Genomic DNA, 22,570 nt, shown 5'->3' on the forward strand with positions numbered 1-22,570 from the left:
TTACCTACACATCCATTTTTTACTTTCTTTATAAAATGAACTGTATTGCACCAAACTTGCTCTTTACCAGGTCATAATAAAAAACCTAAATAATGATAAACAACACTAATCCTGAACAGTTCAAAATCAAAAGCCAAAATACAACTGAGTTTTACTAAAGAAATAAAAAATAGTCAATAGATTCAGAAGAAAACCTTCAAAAGCGCTGGTGCTAAACTTTGTACCCAAAAATACTGACGAAGAAAGTGCAGAGAACAGGGCGATAAACATTACTATTTTGACAAACTGTACAACTCTGTCTTACATTCTGTCAGAATTAACAGTATAATATAACTCTTTGTACATTGTGCTGCTGCCTATCTTGGCCAGGACACTCTTGAACAAGAGTGAGAATCTTAATGAGTTTTCTCTTCCTGGTTAAATAAAGGTTAAATAAATAATAAAAAATTAAATTCAATTTTACCTAAAAAATAAAAAAAAATCGTAGCTTAAGACAAAATTCTTCAAAAGTGCTGGTGCTAAACTTTGTACACAAAAATACTGGTGAATACTAATGAATACTGATGCAGAGTACAGGGAGATTTTAAGCCTTAAAGCGTGATGGTGCTGAAAACACGTGGAAACTAGATCGGTCCCGATCACATAACTAAATCTGATGCTATCTGATCCCTAAAAATAGACACATTGGATAGGAATACACTGATCTGATGCTGGGATCGGGTATCTGCACTGATCTAGCCCCTCAAAGCTGGATCGGGTATCGGTGGGAAAGGATTGGTCCAAACTTGACACTGAGGCTAAACTGTGATTTAGTCTACAGGGTATAAAATTTTACAAAGAAATAGTCATTTCTGTAAATTCTGAAGCATTTTTTTAATCAAGCTGCTGTTAAACATTTATAGTTTTGATAAATGTTGACTTCCCACAGTAGAGCATGCAGGATAACATTTAACACTGGTATCGGATCAGGATCGGTATTGGTCGATACCCAAAGCCCAGGTATTGGTGTTGGGACCAGAAAAGCGGAATCAGTGCATCCCTAATATTGGGGATGTACGGATCAGTGTATTGAATCGGGACATCCTTAATACAGATTCTGAGATTACAATGTTAGAGAAAACAAACTCAGTCGCTAGCCAATTTCAACACCAATAAGTGTTGTTTTTATAACTAACTTGTTTTTGTTTTTGTAACTTATTACTCAGCACAGCACTGGGGGCCAGTAGTTTTATTGGTTTTAGAATTACTCTGGTTAAAGCAAATAGTTTCCACTGTCGTGTTTTTTATTTCTCTGAATCTGACAGGATTTACACAAGCTAACATCACCTAAGGGAAGCAGGATTGAGGCATGCGATCCTTGTTAATAATCTGGTATCACACAGGTGAAGAAGGAGGTAATTGATGGTTTCAGTACAATAAAAGAAAAACAACCAGTGTGAGAAAAGGGAGCAGGAGGAATGGAGCGAGGTGAGAGAAGGGGCTTGTTGCATCCTGCTGCCGTACCCACCCCCTAATTGCTCAGTATTTATGGTGGGAGGAGTGGTATGTGTGGGCAACATATACACACCCGAAACCAAAATACACACTAAGAGATCCCGTCACTCTAGAGGGAGTCATTTGTGCTCGCAGGAGGTCGGTGGGAGGCTTTTACAGGCCGTTATGTAGCCGGACTCGCTATTCCTGGAAGAGCGTCGGTATCTTCTGATCAAATTCTGCCCCACTCTCCAGTAACCTGCTTCCTATGAATTGTGGGCTAATTGTGCTATACGGCTTTGTGTGTGTGTGTGTGTTTCTGGGTGGGAAGGGGCCTCTCTACCCTTGATTGATTGTTGTCATCTTGGCGGATTATTGAGTTAGCATGGAACGTGATAGGCTTACAACAGCATCTCAGTGGAGAGAGCCCGTACACGCACACACACTCCCTCATGCCTATACACTCTATACGCTGTTTAATCCAATGACCAGTGGAAATATCTCACTGAAAGGGTTCATGGCCACGTGTGATTAATGCATCTGAGGAGCTAAAGTGTGTGTGCTGAGAGATGCTGGGTCATGTTTATTAGCATCTACTTCTGCAGACGTGTGTCGATGAGCGGTGAGGTCAAAAAATATGGTTAAAACCTTTTTAAAGTATAAACATTAAAGTTTGCATTTTTTGTCCTAACATTGAGAGATGATTTTAATATTCATGACAGATTATTCCAGTTAACAGAAACACTGGAATCAAATTGTATTATGCTGATTAAGGGAAGAAAAGATGTAAATGGGCTTAAAAATGTCCTCATTCATTCAGGCTTTCCATAATTGCAGTAGATAAATGGTACCAAGTACAACCAGATAACATCCCAAGGCTATTTGCATTCATCCAGCCAAATAGAATAAAAGCTGTTTAACAGATTTTGCAGAGCCTTTCGGATCTTTTTTTTTCCTCCATCAGGATTACCAGAGGACATCCTCTCAGCTCAGCTCCACTATCTTCCACATGAAACGATGCTCTGTGCTCCGTTTCTGTCTGATATCAAGTGGAGGGAGCTACACTTTGTCAGATTGGGACATGACAAAGAGTCACAGGAGGTTAAATATGTAAGATGATGCTGTGTTTAGCTTATGCTAACTATGTGGACGTGCCCGACTTTTAAAAAGTTGGCCCTTTTCCTCCCTCCCTGGGGGCAGGCAAGCTTAGGTGTGATGCTACTTAATGTGGTCCTGTTTTATCTTTGCTATAAGAGAGAATTATTGACCTTATACTGTCAGTATCAAAAAGTAAAATGGTATTACTAAACAAGAGAAGACCTTTCACTTTTTTATTCTTCTTCTACTGTGTGTGTTTTGTTGTAGACCCAAAACACCAAGTAAATTTTCATGTCTGGTAAACTTGGGCCTACAAGCTGGATTCTTATCCTGACTTGCGCTTCGTTGTAAAGACATCTGCACCTATAACACTGGATAACTTTTGTAGTTCTTTGATGTTCGTTAAACATTCGTTGATCACGTGCTGTATGCATGGGGTGGGCAGGGTTATCACCACGTGACATGAATCATTAAGTTTCATTTTCGTTGGATTCATCGTCAGATCTGGTATGATGTCAGTGAGCAAGTTTTAGTGTTTTAAGAAGAGATTTGTGTTGCATAGATAAATGTGAATTACTTTCAGTTAATCATTAATTTTGTGTGCGTATGTTTCAGGTTTACAACCTTTTTGTGTAACTATTTGTCCGACAACGTTTGTTGTGTGTGTGTGGCCAATAAATGTGGAAAGACACAGTATCTCTAATGCCTTGCTTACTATAATTGTTCACAGGCTAAGGTTAAGGCTTAACTCATGCCTGTACTGATAGAGTAGGACATTAGGAAGAGAAAAAGGGTTGTGACAATGACATACCAGAAAGACAGAGGATTAAGATCAAACCTAGGCCGCCTGCCTTGGATACATGGGGCGCATGATTGAACCATTGAACCAACGCTCTGAAGTTGTTATTTTCCTCTTTTAGATAGGACAACCAAAAAGAGACAGCAAAAATGGGGAGCAGGAAAGGACAACATAGATTTTGTCATATATGGACATAGTCGCTGTGATGTCACCTGTCTCTTCCTGATACAAAGTAATAAAGACAATCATCAGCAGGGGCCATACTGGAAATGCTAACTCAAGAAGCAGGCTTTGAGCCTCCAAAGCAACAGCTATGGGTCACTAGACCTGCCAGTCACTGAGCTGCGCCTCTGATTAGACTAACTTGTGATCTTGATATCTTCTCGACTGCTGAGTTGGAACAAAATTTACCCCCTGTACAATGTGCTGATCGTAAAACTAGCGATTTGGGCCCAAGCTGTATTTTCACTAGGCTGTAAATGTGTTTTTAATGCCATAAAAGTCTTTTTTTTTTGGGTGTGTAGATGGTTTCCACTCTTTCTACAGCCAGCCTCAAGTGGACAGTCAATGAACTTCAACTTTTGGCACTTCTGCATAGGCTTCATTTTTTAAATTGGAGGTGCAAACAGCTTCTGTCTGACTGCCATGACAAAGACACAGTTTCCAGACAAAGTGTGCCAAATCCAGGCCAGTTGTGCCCCTGCTTTAAAGTTTTTCTTCAGAAAGTTAACCAAACATCATCTATTGTGTCCTCATTAGAGGTGTCCCAGTCCGATATTGATATTGGATATCGGTCCGATATTAGCAAAAAAACAAATATCGGTATCGTATCGGAATGCATCTATAATCTCCGATATAAGCAGTCCATTCCAGACCCCGCTCCTGCTGTTTTTATTTGATTTATTTAGGTTATTTTCTGGGTCTTCTAATTCATTCTTTGTTTTATTCAATTACTAGTATATTCTTATGCTTAATGTTAAAATTTCTGTCAGCCATTGGTTAATGATAAATGGGTCAGTTTTTCCTCATACCTACTGTTGCTGATTACTGTTATTTGTTTGAATAATATCACTTAATCAAGCCTTTTCTAACATGACAGACATACTACAGAATAAGTAATGAAAGTATGCATATTTAATGCTGATATCGTATTGGATTAATATCGGTATTGGCCAATACTCAATGCTGCAGTATCGGTATCGGAAGTGAAAATATAATATCGGGACATCCATAGTCCTCATAGCTGTCTTATCTGATAGAGCCATGATACACCCAAAAAGAAGCAAAATTATGAGAAGGGCTGGGTTAAACATACTATTCAGCTCAGTTTAGTGTTGGCAAGGGTCTCAGAAAATAACATCAGTCATTTCAGATTCAGATTTTCAGATCATGTGATTACTTCATTAAAACGCCAACCCCAGGGAAAAAATCTGGTAAAAACATTTTATTTTTGGTTTTACAGCATTGTTTTTATTGGTAGCACTCGCTATCTTCCTCTGTTGACTGCCTTCTCGCTCACGGCAGCTCTTGGCTCAGGGAGGAAGATACCTAGCCAAACTGTAACATCTACAGGCAGAGCGTTTGTTGTTACTCTGGGAATTTGAAAGACAAAAGAAGAAAAAGAAATCTTTGATCAGTTTATATCACAATGTGATGAAAGAAGAAAATAAAAATACCATGGTAAAAACAAATATTGTAGTTCTCTACTGTATCCATTTACAGCACTGTCCAAAGCTCAAAGTGCCAAATCTCCTTTCTCACAATCATCAGTCTTGAACATCTTTTGTATTCTGCAGTTGTTGAACTATCAAGAGGCTGATGAAAAACACCTCAAGTGTTGTCTGTTCAAAAAGGCTAGTCCTGCATGCCCTCAAATCTATTAAACTGCAGTCAATCTGCTGCTCATCTCTGCTGACGTGACTTTATTGAGCTCTTTAAGCATGACCAGGGGCGGGGCAGGAGATATTTATCTGTTTTGACTTCATTCATTTCCTTCAGCGTCTTGATCCATGGGATAGAAAGAGGTTATTAGAGGGAGGGGGCTCAGTCGCTCCATGTTAGAATATGTGGTGTGTGATATCCTCTGCATTTCCTGTCATCTCTCTGAGAATCTGTTTGGCTATCTCTCCCCCGATCTCTATATTGTTTCCCCGCTTCTGTTCATTCTTTTTCTAAAGATTGTATCTTCTTGTTTCGAAGCTTTTTGTTGATTTTGGTGCAATAATTCGGAGCACAGGTCACAGTTCACTCACCTGGGCTTCCGTCAGTCGTCTGTGGAGTTATTACCTTCCACTTCTATGCGAAGGAGTGTTCATTTTTAATTATCGCGCTGTGTTTGATCATTCCCTTCCCTGCCTGTCACAATGTCTCAATGGGTTGCCGGTAACATTTCCATTACGTTAGGGAGAGCAGCCATGGCTGTGTCTCCAGTGTGTGTGTGTGTGTGTGTGTGTGTGTGTGTGTGATACCTATTTTTTTTGCATGAATGTGCTCGATGGTGCGTTCCTATCATTGCCACAGAGGCGAGATTCCCTCCTCCTTTCCTCATCCATCTTCAAGCGCTTGGCTTGAAATGACATGTCGACACACAAGGAAACACACACACACACACACACACACACACACACACACACACACACACACACACACACACACACAATGCAATTGGATTTGCAATGGAATTCTAATTAAATGGTTCACACTTTCTCCCTGTGTTTCCCCCCTAATGGCATGCTAATTGAGTTGATGCAAATAGTAACTCGCACTCTATCAAGGGGTTAATATTGCTTTGCTTTCTTTGTCGCTGCATATAAAATATAGCATGCACATAGGAATACAAAGTACATCATAAATGAACTAGAAAAGCGCTCAGAGATCCCAGACCTCCGCCAAGCATATTGTGATTGTCACGCAACACTTTAGTCCTACTTTAATGTTATACTCCCTTTCAGCAGACTGTCTGCTACAATTTGGTGTTAGTTGGAGGTTTGTACAATAATTTGTTACCTGACAGTGTTAAAAATGATGATGACCAGGTACATATTTCATATTCCAGATCTCAGTATCCAGAATATTGCCAGGATCTGGATCATACTTTTGCATCTGTCAGAATTTATGGTGACCTTTTCTTGTATTGTTTTGCAAAGCAATCTGACCATTTATTGTGGAGTTATATACAAATATGGTGAAAACAGCCCTATCTCACACTGATAAAGAATCCTTTAAAAGAATCCTGGATCCAGACGGTGATCCGGATCACCTCCAAAATTTAATCACTTCTTCCTTAACCCATTTTGAACATTTCCTGAAAATTTTATCAAGATCTATGGGTTACTTTTTGAGTTATGTTGTTAACAGACAAACAGACAAACTCTCCCAAAAACATAACCTCCTTGGTGGAGGTAGTCAACCTGAAACATCTGCTTTAGAAGGAAAGGAAAGGAAAGGCAAGGAAAGGAAAGGAAAGGAAAGGAAAGGAAAGGAAAGGAAAGGAAAGGAGGAGCTACCTTTGGGAAAACGTTGAAATTCTTCATGTTATTGTAAAGGATTTAGCGCAGCTCCTGCATGTAGATTTGTGAGTTTTTGAGAGCATTCTTTAACAAGCACCTAAGCTCACTGCATTGGTATTGTTATTAAAGGAAGGCTCATGCCTCCCGTAAAGTTCCCAGAGCTTTTCTCCTTCCTGCGGGCCGTTGGCATGCTGGTTGGAAAGAGTGAGCTTGCCTTTACCTCTGCGGGGGTAAAATCGATAAAGCTGTCATTGTTTATTCTATAAAACTGCCAGTGTGTTCACCTCTGGGCGCTCCCACAGTTGGGGGCTAAACACTCAGGCTGTTCATGTTGGTCCAGGTCATTGTGAGATTGTTGGCCGGTTGCTGTGAGGTAAGTGGATGTTGTCCTCGATAAACCGCGACGAGTGCATGATGTCACTGCTGGGATGTATGAAAGCTGACTTTTTTCTGGCTTTCTGAGCTTTTTCAGCCTCACAGTTTTCAAATCATTTTAACCAAACATACATCTCTTTCCTCTCTTTTCCCTGTAGGTCTTGGCTTTAGAGAGGCAAGTCTTTGACTTCCTGGGATACCAATGGGCCCCGATCCTCGCCAACTTCTTCCACATCATCGTCGTCATCCTCGGCCTTTTCGGCACCATCCAGTACCGGCCACGCTACATTATTGTTGTGAGTAGAAAAAAAACACAACTAGTAGTTCACATGAGGCTCTGCACAGCTTGTCCCATAATCCAATTCCTCATGGTTTCTGTTAAGCAGTTTCACATCACTTTGCATTAGATGTCTGCAAAGTGAGCATGCGAGCGGACATGTTTTTGCCTTTCTCGTCTAATTGCAATGTGTGCCTCATTCTCTTGTGCATTGTGCGACACCCTTAAATCACTCTAATCCCAGGGTAATTTGGGCTAATTAAGCAGGGTGGGGGTGTGTTTTGGGGGGAGGACTAAGTAGCTCATCAGATTTATACTCGGCATGGAGTTTCTGGACAGAGAAGGTCATTCTCTGAAACATTATGCAAAGCTTGTGCTGATTTCAATGAACTCCTTCTGCCTCCTAAATGTGTTTTTTTATTTTTTTTTACATTTGAGTTTTCTTAATAAATCACAACACTTATCTCTGATATTAAAAGCCTGTTTTCAGCGTCAGTATTGGAGGAACAGATGGTGGAGTTGATGACAGGAAAAGATTGGGGAGGGGGTGTGTGAGATTGAGATAGAGAGAAAGAGAGTAAATAAAGAGAGACAGGGGGGATGTAGGAGGATAGACAGGAGCCTCACAGGATAAGATGAAGAAACAGAGGAAGCATAAATGAAGGGCGGAGAAGACAGGAAGGACATAGAGTGGAGCTTTTGTCTCACAGCGAGTGGAAAAAGGGAGATAGAGTGAAGGGGTTTCATGATCCAACATGTATGTTTTTCCCAGCCGCTGTTTTTTTTGCTTGCCGCCGACACCTCTGACATTTTCAACCCGCAGTTCATCATGAGTCAGAAGATTTCACAATGACACCTCTCTCTTTCCCCCCTGTCAATGAATGCCTCTCTGTGTCTGTCAACAGGCTGCTGTCTGGATGTGTAATTTTATAAACGGCTGAAGTCGTGAACTTAATTCAGCCTCAGCTGTTCGAAAGCTGCAGCTCCCTCAGGGCTCAGATAGACTTGCTGAACTGAGAAGCACCTTTCTGATTAAGAAAAACGACATCCTCCTTTCCAGTTTTTGTACATATGGTGCCTCGGTGTGTATACAGCATGTAGGTGTGTATTAATTATTGTGAATGATGGGATATGTGTGAGTGGGAGCGGACCCAATAGCGCGGTTTCCACTGACTCCCCCTGAGCTTCTTCGTTGGACCTGTCATGTCATTTTGTAAGCTCTCATATCCTGTTCTGTTCATCTGGTTGCCATGGTGCTAATCTGCCTGTGTCTTTGCCCTCCAGTACACGGTGTGGGCTGCTCTGTGGGTGGCCTGGAACGTCTTCATCATCTGCTTCTACCTGGACGTAGGAGGCCTGTCCAAGGTGAGGCTTTGAAAATGTGATGTGCTGGATTTCTCTGAACATTTTTGTGCGTCTGTCTCTGGTTTGGCTCAGTCTGCGCTGACGAATGCTCTTTTATTTCTGAGGTCATGGTTGTAGACGGAAAGGGGCGTGAAGTCTGATCGTCGTTTCTTTGTCAAAGACCTTAGACACCTACACTACAGGTGTGTTTGTAAGCTGACGCTGAGCAGTTAAAAGTCATAACCACTGAAAATACCTTTCTCTGATTGGCCGGTGAGAAGGATTGTAACCATTCTTTGTAAAAAGTAAAAAATGGGTACACATAAGGGACAAATCAAAACAGTTAGATAAAATTAAATGGGACTCTTTTTGTATCAGCAGAATCGGTAGCAGAAAAGAGATACTGGACATGAACACAGCATTGCAAGATTATATACTGTGAAATAAATATGTTAAACTGAAAAACTTTGGGATTTTATTATGGAACTAACTAATATTCATTACCACATGAACACAAACATAAGAACCAAAAACTGATACAGTTGAGTACTGATACTGATTGCCATGTGACGGACATCTGTTCTGTAATGCCTTCAATGTGAAAGGTACCCTAGTATATGTCCCACAAAAGAATATGCTGGTCTCAGCCTCACTTTGGTTGAGGTAGTGTCAAGACTACTTCTGAACTGAGTCATAAGAAGAGTCACCTCCTGCATATTGTGTACTACCATAAAAATAAGCCTTTTAAACTAAAATCATGTTTTTAAACAAGCTGTAAATAAAAAATTGCAGTAAAGATTGTTTTCCTTAATGGTTGTGTATTTGCTTTGTCAAATCATATTTCTTTCTTGAACCATATCTTATGTTTATTTTTATTTTTTTGAATGCCATCAATTCAGTAGTAGAGATCTTTATACACACCTGTGCTTCATGTAACTGATAACCCTTTACGACAGAAGAGCTGGTGCTAGTGCTAGCTCCAGGATAGCTCCTGACTTAGCACTGATTCTTTGTGTTTCTGCTAACAAAGTACCAGCTCCAGGTTTTAAAAACTACTGCATAGCAAGGACAAACTCTTTGCTGGGCCGGAACAAAGCACCAAGTACGTCAGGGGCCAGGGGTTGGGTTACTGAGTGGAAAACAGCCATTTTTAATAAAGAAAAGTTGCTATTATTTTTTGGCGTTTTCCATTCAAAACTTGAATTGGAGGTAAAATTTAAGCAGCAGTTCATATGTACGATGAGCTCCTCCACTGTTGCTTTGTCTGGCCTCCGTATGGTGTGAGCGTCCTTGGGTAAACGGCCACATATGCAGTGACGTACCCAAGTCTCACAGTGATGCAGTGAAGTGGCTCCAACTTGGCTCCTTGCCAATGAAAAACCAAACCAGAACTAAAGAAGAAAGAGGTCAGAATCAACTAAACACTAGCACTTAATGAGCACCTGGTTCTTTTGACGGAAACAGGGTAAGAGAGAAAAGACACATTGGACAACATTGTACCAGTTTGTTTCTCCTTAATTGGTGTTTTTGTTACTGATTTCACTCACTCTTTAATTTTAAAATGTAGCTGAAATACCCTTTCCCTCTTTAAAATAAAAGTCTGTTTGCTTCCTGAGCAGGATATAAAGTTATCCAGGCATAAAGCGGTAAAAGATAGCATCACCAATAACAATAACAGTTCAGTGAGGCGTCTCTTTAAAGTTGGAAGATTGACTGTCTCACTTACACATATAAAGAAACAACCTAACCTAAGCATTGTGATTTCTGTCGCTGTGGGAATTGAGTGGACTGTTTCACACCTGTTGTCTGGTGTTTTGTTTTTAGTTGATATTTATATTTTGTAAGGCTTTGTCTTAAAGCACACGTGTTAAAACAAACTGTAGGTTGTTCAGGAACAGGAACATTGAACCATTTCTGTGTAAGTGATTCAAATGTACAGTATTAACCTAAACTTCTCAAAAGGATTTGCTGTCAAGGAAGTTTCACCTCTCACTCAACAAAACATCCACCTCGGGTTAAACTGGCATGAAGCAAACTTTAAGAAACAGACGAGGCTCTGAACTCCTTTTTCTGTTTGTTTTAAGTGGCCATGGCACAAGCCTGTTAGTACACACTGAGCCGTCCTGAGACAGAAAATAAACAACCCAACGGAGAAAACTGAATTCTTTCCTCTGCCAGAAAAAAGCCTCAAGTCTGAGCTTGTTTGTTTTGTTTTTTTTCCCTGAAAAAAATCTGATTTATTTTTGACCTTGTGCCAGTGTTTTTTTTCCTTCTTTTTATTACTCCAGGAACTGTTGTTGTGAAATACAAAAGTACATCTCAGCATTTTTGAGTTTTATCAGCACTGAAGATTTACTAAAGCAATAATTAGATAAGATGAACTGCTGGGGGGTGTTTCAGCATATGTTGAGCCTGTTTGCCCGGTCTATGAGTCAAATGCAGCCCCTAAAGTGATCACTTTGTGTGAGTAATGAAGATTAGTCATCAAGTTTGACTCCTACATGAAACTGTAAGTCACTCTTTAAGTATAAGGGCTGTGCAATACATTCATACAGCTGCCACGCCTTCACCCAGATTTGGAGTTGAAGCCCTTCACAGGGAGAGATAATCATGGAAATCCTGCTTCCAAACCACATCATACACTTAAACATAGCTCCTAAATTTGTATGTCGCTTCAGTTTACACAACCTGCAAATTGAACCACGGTTCCTCCTCCTCTCATCTCCTCTTTTACTTAACTCTGTTCGCTGCCCTCTTTGATCTTTTATAATTTATTCTGAATAATTTGCAAGTTTCCTATCTTTCTTTTTCAACAGCCTTTCCTCTCTTATCCTGCCCTCTTTTATCTTTCTTTCTCCTCTCCTCTTTTCCCCTCCTCTCCTCTATTTTCTTTCTCCTCTCCTCATTTTGATAGCTATCTTGCCCAATTGCCCGCCTGACCATCAGGAATAATGAATTCATGTCGGCAACGCTCATCTCACACCAGTTCAGACTGCCAAAAATTAATTTCAGAAACACCTTCCCAAGCTCTGGCGACTTTGTCATTATGTGATAGACCATGGCTCCATCAAGTGTGTGTGTCTGTCACTGTGTGTGTGTGTCTGTGTGTGTGTTTCTCCATGTTTCCTGGAATAATGAGGCTTGTAGGGGCCAGCTGCTTGGGGCTGAGGCTGAGCATTAACCCGACAGATGGAGCCAGCCCGGACTCCCAGCTCTGCATATGGTGGCCAGGAGGAGAGCTGGCTAATGGAGCGCACGCACCACCCGCACCCACACCCTGTGTGTACATGCACGACCAAACATGGCACACTAAGAGGACCTCAATGTGTTTTATCATAAAACAGTCAGCTCATTCTATCTGACCTGTCTTTGGTGCTGTTGACAGGGCTGTTTGACTGTGTGTGTGACTGCACATGGATTCAGGAGTTCGTGGCGTGTGAATGGGTGACAGGACGCTCAAAGTGAGGGGGCAGGTTGGGAGTCATATGCCACATGCTCTGTCACCTCCTATTGATCTCTTATCCCCTCCCCCATGGTGAAAGACAGACTGACAGACAGCCCCCTGCTTCTCTACTCGCACCTCTGTTATAAACAGTCCAAAGTCTTTCACTGACATCACTGGGCCTGCAGACACAGACTCCTACGACATGACTGGATGCCACTGCCTGTTAAGAAAAAAGCTTCCTCCCCTCTTTGGGGGCTGTTTTTGGAAATGTTTCAAATTAATAATCAATAAGGCTCAGTTAGGCTTCAAATCCACCAAATCTGATGCATTTTCTTCCTTCACCTTCAATATCATAGTGCATAACCCTGAGAGCAACTAAGTATCAGTGGATTTTGGGGTCGGATTTTTTAATGCCTGTCTAATTTGTTGAAGTCATCAATAGTACATGTTTGAAAGCAGTTGCTTGATTTCAAAGAGTTGCTAGCATGGCTTTTGAGACCTGTTCTGACATTTTTGTCAAGCTTAGCTTAGACTACATCAATATAAAAAAGAAAGCTATCTAATTTTTATTAGCTTATAATAGGGGTGGGAGAAAAAATCGAAAATAGATTTACCAGGATTTTTTGTTGGACAATATCAAAATCAGGATTCTTTGTCAAAAAGCGTTTTTTTTTTTAATTCGAATTTTTCATTTTAGTCTTTGTTTATTAACTGGATTAGAAAAAAAATAACCACTCCCTCAAGCAGAGGTTGAAATGTTTCTCTATGACTCACGTGATGTAGGTTTTATGGGAAAATATGGTATGATGATATAATATAGTCTGTAGAGATCAGCATCTTCATCATTTAACCTTTTCACATGTTCTGGTGTTAAAAAAAAGCAAACTAGAAATCACAAGATAAATATTGAAGAATCACAGTTTAAATCAAATCAGCTCCCCAAAAATCATAAAATAATTGAATCCTTAGAATAGTGTATCATCCTGGTATATAACGAATATGCTGCTTCAGACTGCAGTTTAGATTCCTGTAAAATTCAATAGAGTACAAAACTACAAGAAATTATGAAATCTATGGGAATACATTTTGTCACACAACTCAGCTGTCACCTGGGTCAGCAGGTATTAGATCAGTTATACTTAAAGCTACTGTGAGTAACCTTTGATTTGCATTGACTTTGGCGCCCCCATTTGGGCATTTTTTTTGAAACATCACATCCAGCGTTTACTGTTTCTGAAGTCAACTATGTGACTAAGCTGGCCACACACTATACTACTTAAAGATATGGTATAAAAACCATGTGAGACCAAACACAAAGACAGTTTTGATTGACTTAAGAGCCTGAGCTAAAAAGATGCCCAGGACCCCAAACTGCATGCCTTCAGTATGCTTCAAATGTCACCCAATTTTGCACAAATTTTTAGTTTTGGCAAAAAACTGAGTGACTACAGTGCTTTTGTGTGTCTTGTACTTCTCCATTGCGCCTCCTAGATAAGAAAAACACAGCCTTTCCATTTACTTTAAGCTACATGCATGATTTTTTTGTGCTTAACTATCATGCCAACACCTATAAAAATGCCTCTTCTTGGAATGGTGAAATCCAAACAGAAAGTTCAAAAACTTAAGTTAAATGTTGGACTTTGACGACTCAAAGAGTATCTATTTGAACGAACCACTGCACATGGGGCGACTGCTACATGATGGGCTGACTAGCACAAAGACAATGGGCTTTTGCAACTTTAACTAGCATTTTAACTAGCACTAGCACAAATCCCACGCACTCTCATGTCTCGTGTCCATTTAGAAGATTTCAGACCTCACTGAAGATTGTGTGACTAAATGTGACCTCAGATGATTAACACATGGAGGGCTATCAGCAGGCTGTCCTGGTGTGTTCTGTTATGCAGAAAAACAGGAGAATATGGTTAAATGAACAAATAAGATGATGATCCCTTTTCTGCCATTAGTTGCCATACAGTGAGTTTTACAAGTATGCAACATTCAGTTGATGATGCTTCTCAGTCTTCTTTGCTTATTCAATTCTGGGGGAATATTACTAGAGGCAGTCCCACCTGGAATCCAGAATTCAAAATGTTTAATATTTAATATCCCAGGTCAGGGAGGCTCTGACTTGGTTGGGATCAGTAAAATAGTCATATTGACACCCATATTATTGTAAACAACAAGCCTGGCATCAGGTCACACATGAAGGTCAATGGTCGGTACACAGCTGCTGTTTAGGAGGAAAAAACAAATGAATTGTATCTGTTTTCTTGTTATGGAGATTTTTAAAACGGCATTAAACCTAAACTGCCTCATTGTAAAAGAAAAGCCTCCACAGGTTCACTATCTTTGTCTCTTTTCCACCCCCACACGCAGTGACTGTAAACTTTTATTGTTGTAATGATGGCAGGCCACTTAAACAGTCTGTCCAGCTCCTGAATCAATATTAGAGTCACAGAACATAAACTCTTGATAATACTTTGAATTCCTCAGGTGAACACGCTAACTATAGCTCTGTTCTTTGTTAGTCTAAAACTATAAATCTCCATGATTGTAATAATTTGACGGTAAGCCTTCCAGAAAGCCTCATGTCTCCAGTGAGTTCAGTAACAGGATTGTCTCTAAATATATATCGACTTTTGTTAAGGAAAATGGTTTCAGCAGTATCAGAGGACTAACCTTGAATCCATGATATTACAGGATTGATTTTGCTCTTTTGGGTGATTGAGAGTATAACAAAAACACTCCCAACAGTGAGTCGCCAGAAGCTTCTTCTATTGACTGCGTGACGTTACTGCAGTCATGAGTGCGGCTGTAGCGTGGATAGAGATGGTTTGCCGAGCTCCCAGGCTCAATCAATGGCATCTGTCAAGTCATTAGAGTGAGCAACCACACATATTGACCTTCAGGAGCCTTGTTTTGTGACGATGTCTACAAAAAAAGGAGATGATGGAGAAGATGGTAGCTTCTTTTTAAACTCTTCATGGATTCTGTTGCACTCTTCAGTAACTGCTTGTATCTCCTGTTGTTTTGTGTTGTTGATGTGTGCGTGTATGTCAGTGTAAGTGGGGGAGGATAGGAATCAGAGATGTTTTCCTGACAGCACTTGGCTCTGTTAATAATGCATGTCTTGTCACTGAGGGGCAGATGCGGGGTAGATTGCTGTATTGGGGTATTGATTGGTGTGAGCGTCTGTGCGTCTGTGTGTGTGGGCTCATACGGCTGTGAGCAAATTGAACATTGCCCGGCTGTAAAAGAGCTGTATGTTAAAAAATGCTGCTGGATCTGAAAGTGTTAAAACTAAATTTAAAAAGTGAACTCCTAAATAGAAAGTATGTTAGCTCTAGCTGGCAAGGATTCAAGTTCTCAAAGTTTGTATCCTCAGAGTTCAAAGACCGGTGAAGTACAGTGTGTAGAGGATATTTAGTGATTTGTAGCGGTCAGATTCTGGGTTGAAACATTCACTTACTTCACCCTCCAGTGGCACCTATGATGACCAAGGGGTCACATCTGGTTTAAAAAAATGAAGCCTATGCAGAGGTGTTAAAAGCCTAAGTTCACTCAGTGCCAGTGTGAGGCTGGCTGCAAAGACTGGAAACCACATACACACCAAGCCAAAAAAAAGAGACTTTTTCAGCATCAAAAAACATATATTTTCAGCTTAGTTCAAAAAACGACTTGGGTCTGAATCACTTGTTTCACAATCGGCACACACTGTACAGGAAGGAGATTTTTTTTCTAACTCTCTTCTAACTAAGATATTAAAATCATGTTTTTGAGTTATCCTAATTTTAAGATGGTTTACAAAGCATAAAAAGAAATAATTGTATATGGTATCACCATATATTTTTCTGCTAAAATAAATATTTTTCTTTTATGCCCTAAGAAGACACATTCTTTTCTATCTCTTCTAAGGTATTTCTGCTAAATGTTGCTAATACCACACACTGCACCTTTAAAGACAAAAACTTGATCAAACCAGCTTCTGAAGAAAATATTGCACATAACATCACTCTTATGAACCATCATGACATCTTACTGTGGATTAAATTTTACCTTAATTTTTTCTTTTCTAAGTTACTTTGAGGCTTTTATGCCTTATTCATAGAGGAGGAGACAGTGGATAGAGCGGGAAACAGGATAAGAGTTGGGAGTGACATGCCCGAAAGAGGCCACAGGCTGGATTCAGACCTGGGCCACAAGCGCGAGCGCAAACCTCATAGTGTGCAACCTAGACGGCTAGGCCATTTGCGCTCGTTATTTGTCCTCTTTTTAAGATATATATTTAAAGATGCATCAGTTATTTTTGGTGTGGAATTGAAAGAGTTGTGTGTCGATTGTAGGGATATTCGTTACCATTTTTTTCAGACCAATACCAGTACAAGTATTCCCTCTTGAGTACTCCCCAATATTGAGTACCGATACTAATAGTACTTTTGATATATTAAATTTTAATTAACAGTGAATGATAAGTGCTAACAAAGACAGTACAGTCACTCTGATATTACGTTCAGAATAAAGCACAAAAAAGTTTCTTTGAGTTTATGATTTGTTTTTAATAAATTAACAAAAGTGCAAAAAAAAAAACTAAAAACTGTCAGAATTTAGTAATTTTTTAAACTAGTGAGCAAAATAAAACAGTTTAACTGTTAACTCTCCCTGGTTCATTCATATTGGACTATTGGAGGAGGACTTACTGGATGTAATAGTACCAATACCTTGAAACAAGGCTGGTATTGGCCGGATACCTGGTTTCAGTACTTGACCATCCCTTGTCAATAGTTACTGTTCTTGTCAACACCGATGCCAGTCAGCTTGGCCCTTTTAATGAGAAACGACCAGTAAACAGCAGTTAAAACATGCACTTTCTGCCCCCCCGAAATGATCCTTTAAACACCTGATACCTTGGATAACCCCCAAAACGCCCTGTTAGCAGCTTTCGGAAGAATTATTTATGTACCAATAGCTCTGGATCTGCTGTTTGAAAAGTCTGTGAATTATTCAGAGGGAAAAGCTGATTCTCGTTTTCAGCTCTTTGAGCTCACGCAGTTTCCTTTACGTCAACTTGGTATGAGTTAATGCAAAGGTTTAAAGGGCAGTTTGTAAAAAAAAAACTGAGACTAGTTTTTTAATTTAATGTCTAGCATTACTCCAGGTATGACCACTTCTGTTCACCCACCAGTTTATCTAACTCCAGGTTTTAATGATCACAAGACTATTCATGAATTCTTACAAATGTGAACAACTATAATTAAATTTATGAAAGAGCTTCTTGCAAATTCCACTATTGTAAAGATCGTAAACATGGCTACCACATTCAGGTTGTTATAAAAACTCAAGTCAGAGCACAAAGGCAGCTAATGATTTCTTCTCCTTTCAGGATAGCGACCTGCTGACATTTAACATCTCAGCCCATCACTCTTGGTGGAGCGAACACGGGCCAGGCTGTGTGAGAAGAGAGATGCCACAGGCTCCAGGGGTCCGCACCACAGAGAGCCACTCCTACATCACGGTCATGGGTTGCCTCATGGACTACCAGTACATCGAGGTGGTGCATAGCAGCATGCAGATTCTTGTTGCTGTAAGTACAAGTTGCTACATTGACATATGATGTACTTAACATGAGCAGCATCCTCCCCCGCTCACTGTGGGAGTCTCAGACAGGAGATACAAACATGAAAACAAAAGGAAGGTGATGTTTTTGTTTCCTATTTAAACATGTTTCTTAATATAATCCCATGGCTGGCTTTTATTTTGTCTGACACAGCTCCTCTTCCTCTTTCCTGGTCGCTGAATGAAAAATTGATCCGTTGTTTTGTCTGGAGGAGACACGGTCCTTCCAGCTGCCAACAGGTTCCTCAAACACTGGAAGGACTGTTATTGTCCTCTTTATACAGCTCTGAATGAATAGTCACATCCTGCCAGCATGCACACACTCATGTTCGACTCACTAACCTCTCATTGGACGGGGGCCAGGACACTCCTTGAGCTGCCAGCACAGCCGGTACTTGGGTTCGGACATGCACATTACACAGCTAGTCACAGCAGCGTTACAAGCTTCAAGCATCATTTTGACTCTGTTGCACTGCAGGGAAAGAGCGACTTGTTTGACTCAGTCACTTCAGTACATGTGTTGTGAATTTCATATTAGCAGCAGCTCCATCTTCATCTTTCTGTGGTTTTAGAGTCATGTGGGTTTTCATATTTTTATACTAATCTTTGATTCATTTATTTTGAAAAAGTGCTGATATTTTAACCACCAGACAGATTAGAAAAAGTATCACAAGCTGTTTAGATGGTATCAGTCCTTATGTTGCCCATTAGTTCCTCACTTCTGTAGCTGACACCTCTACCACAGCCTTTGGATGTCACAGAGATGGTTTTCTAGAGCTAGACGTAACCAAATTTGAGGAGGAGAACCAGAGAGGTGCAAAAAGGTTTAAAAGAGTCAACAATACCTGCACAAAAATACTACGGCTGGGATGATATGCTATTCTCGCAATTCAATTCTTTTACGATTTTTGGGGTGCCAACTCGTTTTAAATTGTGGTTCTTTGGTATTTATAATTTTTGAAATTTTTAGTTTGCTTTTTAACACCAGACCATATGAGAAAAGTTAAATAATGATGATAATGTCTACAGACTATATCAGGGGCCATATTTTCCCATAAAATTCACATCACATGAGTCAGAGAGAAACATTTTACCCTCTGCTGGAGAAAAGTGGAAACATTTCCCAATCCAGTTTATAAACAAGGACTGAAAAGTCTGTGTACCTCCAGGAGAAATGCAGCCGCTGTCACATGGTAAGTGACGATTCTTTTGACCAATCAACGGTCTGCAGTGTTGTAGCTCCACCTGCCGAGAGCTGATTGGTTCAGTTTGGCACCGATACCGAAAATATGTCAGAAAAGGTGATTTTGCAAGTAGCCTACAGCGTCTCTGAATAGTCAAACTAACTTGGAAACGAGTTTGGGCGGATGCAAAAAAAAAAAAAAAAAAAGCATCAAATCAAACCTGTTCCAAAAAAAATAATGACAGACGAAAGTTTTGAGGTGAGTGTGCAAAAATGATTGACATAACATGGGATCCAATTTATTTTTCAGCGTACGTACATTTCGGATGAAAAAACAGACTCGGTGTGCAAAGACCTTAACACTGGGTTTATCTAGTTGAGGTCAATTGAATTGAGTCAGCACTTCCAACGTCGCGATTGACTTCGTAGGGCTTCACTGTCTCTTGAGAAACCAATGAGTGACATTGCTTTAAAACTTGAAGTCTTATTTTTGTACCAGGATGTGAAATTGTTTACTTCTGCCATAAAATGGGCACTATTAACTGAGTTTTTAAGCTTCCTGCAAATGTGTACTTGAGGAACTGCAGTTTTTCCATATCCCTTTGGCTTCATGTATCCACACCAGAGGTTGCCTTTTGCCTGAGAGGCTCTGAATCACAGATTCATCCCCTCACCCCCTAGGAGGAAGGTAATAAAATGGCTGACCTCACTTAATAGCCTCGACTCTTCCTGAACCTTATTAGCCTCTTCACTATGGGCAGTGAATTTGTGTAATACTCACCACAAATGGACTTTCACTCCTTCGACTGAGATGGAAACACTTTTTTTGTATTATTAACATGGTGTTGTCCACCCAAGCATTAAACAGCATCTTCTTGGAAACAGTCGGGAAATTGGTCTTGAAATCCCAGTGGCACGAGTTTCCTCATATCCTGGCTAAAAAGCAGATCACCGCGTAGGAAAATGCGGTCCTTTGGGAAGCCCACTGTTGGTTTTCTGTGGGCTATTTTCTCTCTGCTAGCAAGAAAAGAGGAAGTTGAAAGGATTAATCAAAGGGAAAGAAAGAAAGTGAGTCCCTTTGTCTTTGTTAAAGAGGTTTCAAGGTCGCCATGAGAGGCCATTAAATATTTAGTTTGGGCTTCAAGAAGCGTGTTTCATTAAAATGAAAAATGTGGATCCATTGGCCAGGCATCATTGTCATCTATCTTCCATTCATCATAAGCCGAAGCTTTGGGTTTCGTAATGTCGGCCCTTTGTTGTTGATTCTGCTGCTACAGGCAACATCCAGTCAAAAAAGTAACTTCAAGGTTTAACAGATGAGCATGACATGGCTCAACCTTTTCAAACCGGGGTCATGTATTATTCAGCGATCCATCACTGAAAGGGAATATGTTGCTCAAAGTCGGTCCTAATCCCATTCTTTTCTGCCTTAACTGAAACCCAACCAAGCCATCCCTCCAAAAATACATATTGCTTCTGAGTGGCTTTGGTTTTTGGCTGCTGTCATAAAAATAACTGATTCCTCCGTCAGTGGAGTCGGCAGAAAATCCACACATACTTTTTCCTCCTCTTTTCATCCTCCTATCATCATTCTGTCTTCTTTCTTTTTCCTCCTGCGCGCCGCCTTGGCTGTTAAATAAAACAGTGAAGTCTGAGAAAACATCTCCTGTGAGACGTAGGGTAGTTAGATAGAAAGGTACGAGAGAGAGGAAGAGAAGCAGAGCAATATGTGATATTCACTTTACATCTGTAGACATAAGTCTGACACGTTAACGGGAGCAGTGAGAGATGTCAAAGGGTTGTCAGAGCTTCCCATAAAACAGCTGAAGATAGTTCAGTTTCCCTCTCACGCACGCAGAGGCACAGGTATCGTATCATTTAATGGAGGTTATTGCTGCCACAGGCAAAGCTTTCTCCTGTTGTCTCTCTGTTCTCTGGAAACCTGCATTATGAGGGGATCATGTAGTTTGGTTATGGGAGGGGGAAAAAAAAACTCATATCATTCGTCCATCTCTCATTTCCTCCTTTTTTCACTCAAACTCGGCCCTTCAAAATCTCTCATCTGAAGTCCTCTTCCTGTGACCATTCTCCTGCCCACATCTCATCTTAGTTGACCTCAGAGTTAAAAAACTTTTAGATCTATGTCCTTCTCTTTCCTTCAGCCTCTCCTTTTTTCACTTTCTCCAACTCTGTCCTTCTCTACCTCTCGCCCTCTGTCTCTCTTGCGTTCATTCTTCTTATTATTATCCTTTCCATATCTCTCCTAGCCTACGAGAGTGGGCTGAAAAGTTTGTAGCCTGACTAGTGAAGAGTTATGCCATAGTGACAAAACTTGGCATGCATTAAAATCAACATTTTTTAGATAAACTGACGCTGATGTAGTGTTTGAGGACTTTGAAAAGACATTTTGTGAATATGGATCAAATCTGGCACCATGGTGTTATCAAATATCTGCAGGAGGAAGGGTTAACACCCAAGGACATTTACACATACATGCACATAAAGGGTAGGAGAAAAAATCAGTGTATCAGGATTTTTTGGGATTCTTTGTCAAAAAGTAGATTTTTTTTTATTATTCAAATTCTTCACTTAGGTTTTTATTTTTTTACTGGATTGAAAAAACTCACTCACGCGATGTGCATTCTATGGGAAAATATGGCTCCTGACGTAGTCTTCAGACATCATCATCATCACTTAACCTTTTCCCATGATTTGGTGTAAAAAAAAAGCAAACTAAAAATACTATACAAGAATCGCAATTTGAATCGAATCGGCACCCCAAAAATCATAATAGAATCAAAACTGCGAGGATAGCAAATCGTCCCAGCCCTAACCGACATGGTTGCTACATTATGAGATAATGCTTCAGCTTTATCAACTGTGAAAATGTGGGCAGCTGAATTAAAGAGGGGCAGGGAGAGTCTTGAAGACGACCCAAGGTCTGGACATCCTGCCACAGCAACAACCCAAGAAAACATCATTCATGTTGAAAAATAAACCATGCCGTAAGTGTCAGAAAATGTTGAATTTAATGGATGCCATGTTTTATCACTATGGCTGAACTCCTTCCTAGTCAGGCTACGAACTCTTCAGCCCTCCCTTGTATGTCCTGCTCCTCTCACTTTTCTCTTTCTTTTTAACTAGCTTCTCTTCCTCTTTTTCTCTTTTTCTCTCTTCTGTTTCTTACCATCTCATCCTCTATTACTTTCTTCTCTATTTCTCACTTCTGTCTTTCCTTTTAACCATCTTCCTCTTTCTCCTCTTAAACTTCTCTCTTTATCACCCACATTCTGTCTCTTTTTCACTCTTTCTTCATTCTTCTCTCCTCTTTCTTACCTTCTCACACTTTTTTCTTGCATTTTTGCTCTCTATTTCTACCTCCACTTTCTTTACCTTTGTCTCTTTCTCTCTATCCTTGTAGCTTTCGCCCATTTATTTCTTCCGTTTTCTC

General features: G+C 40.2%; 1 protein-coding gene across 2 annotated transcripts in view; it reads left to right on the forward strand.

The window, feature by feature from the left end:
- Positions 1-22,570, forward strand: part of nkain4 (sodium/potassium transporting ATPase interacting 4) — a 65,486-nt gene that overhangs the window by 14,211 nt on the left and 28,705 nt on the right. For both annotated transcript variants that reach the window (XM_074682097.1, XM_074682098.1), the window contains exons 2-4: positions 7,413-7,550; positions 8,816-8,896; positions 17,704-17,904. In XM_074682097.1, coding sequence (XP_074538198.1) covers positions 7,413-7,550; positions 8,816-8,896; positions 17,704-17,904 — 420 coding nt within the window. The remainder of the gene's footprint in view (positions 1-7,412; positions 7,551-8,815; positions 8,897-17,703; positions 17,905-22,570) is intronic.

The sequence above is a fragment of the Halichoeres trimaculatus genome, unplaced genomic scaffold (genome assembly GCF_033239565.1).
Source record: "Halichoeres trimaculatus isolate MK-OKI-2021-1 unplaced genomic scaffold, fHalTri1.1 fHalTri1_scaffold_11, whole genome shotgun sequence".
NCBI classification, from domain to species: Eukaryota; Metazoa; Chordata; class Actinopteri; order Labriformes; family Labridae; genus Halichoeres; species Halichoeres trimaculatus.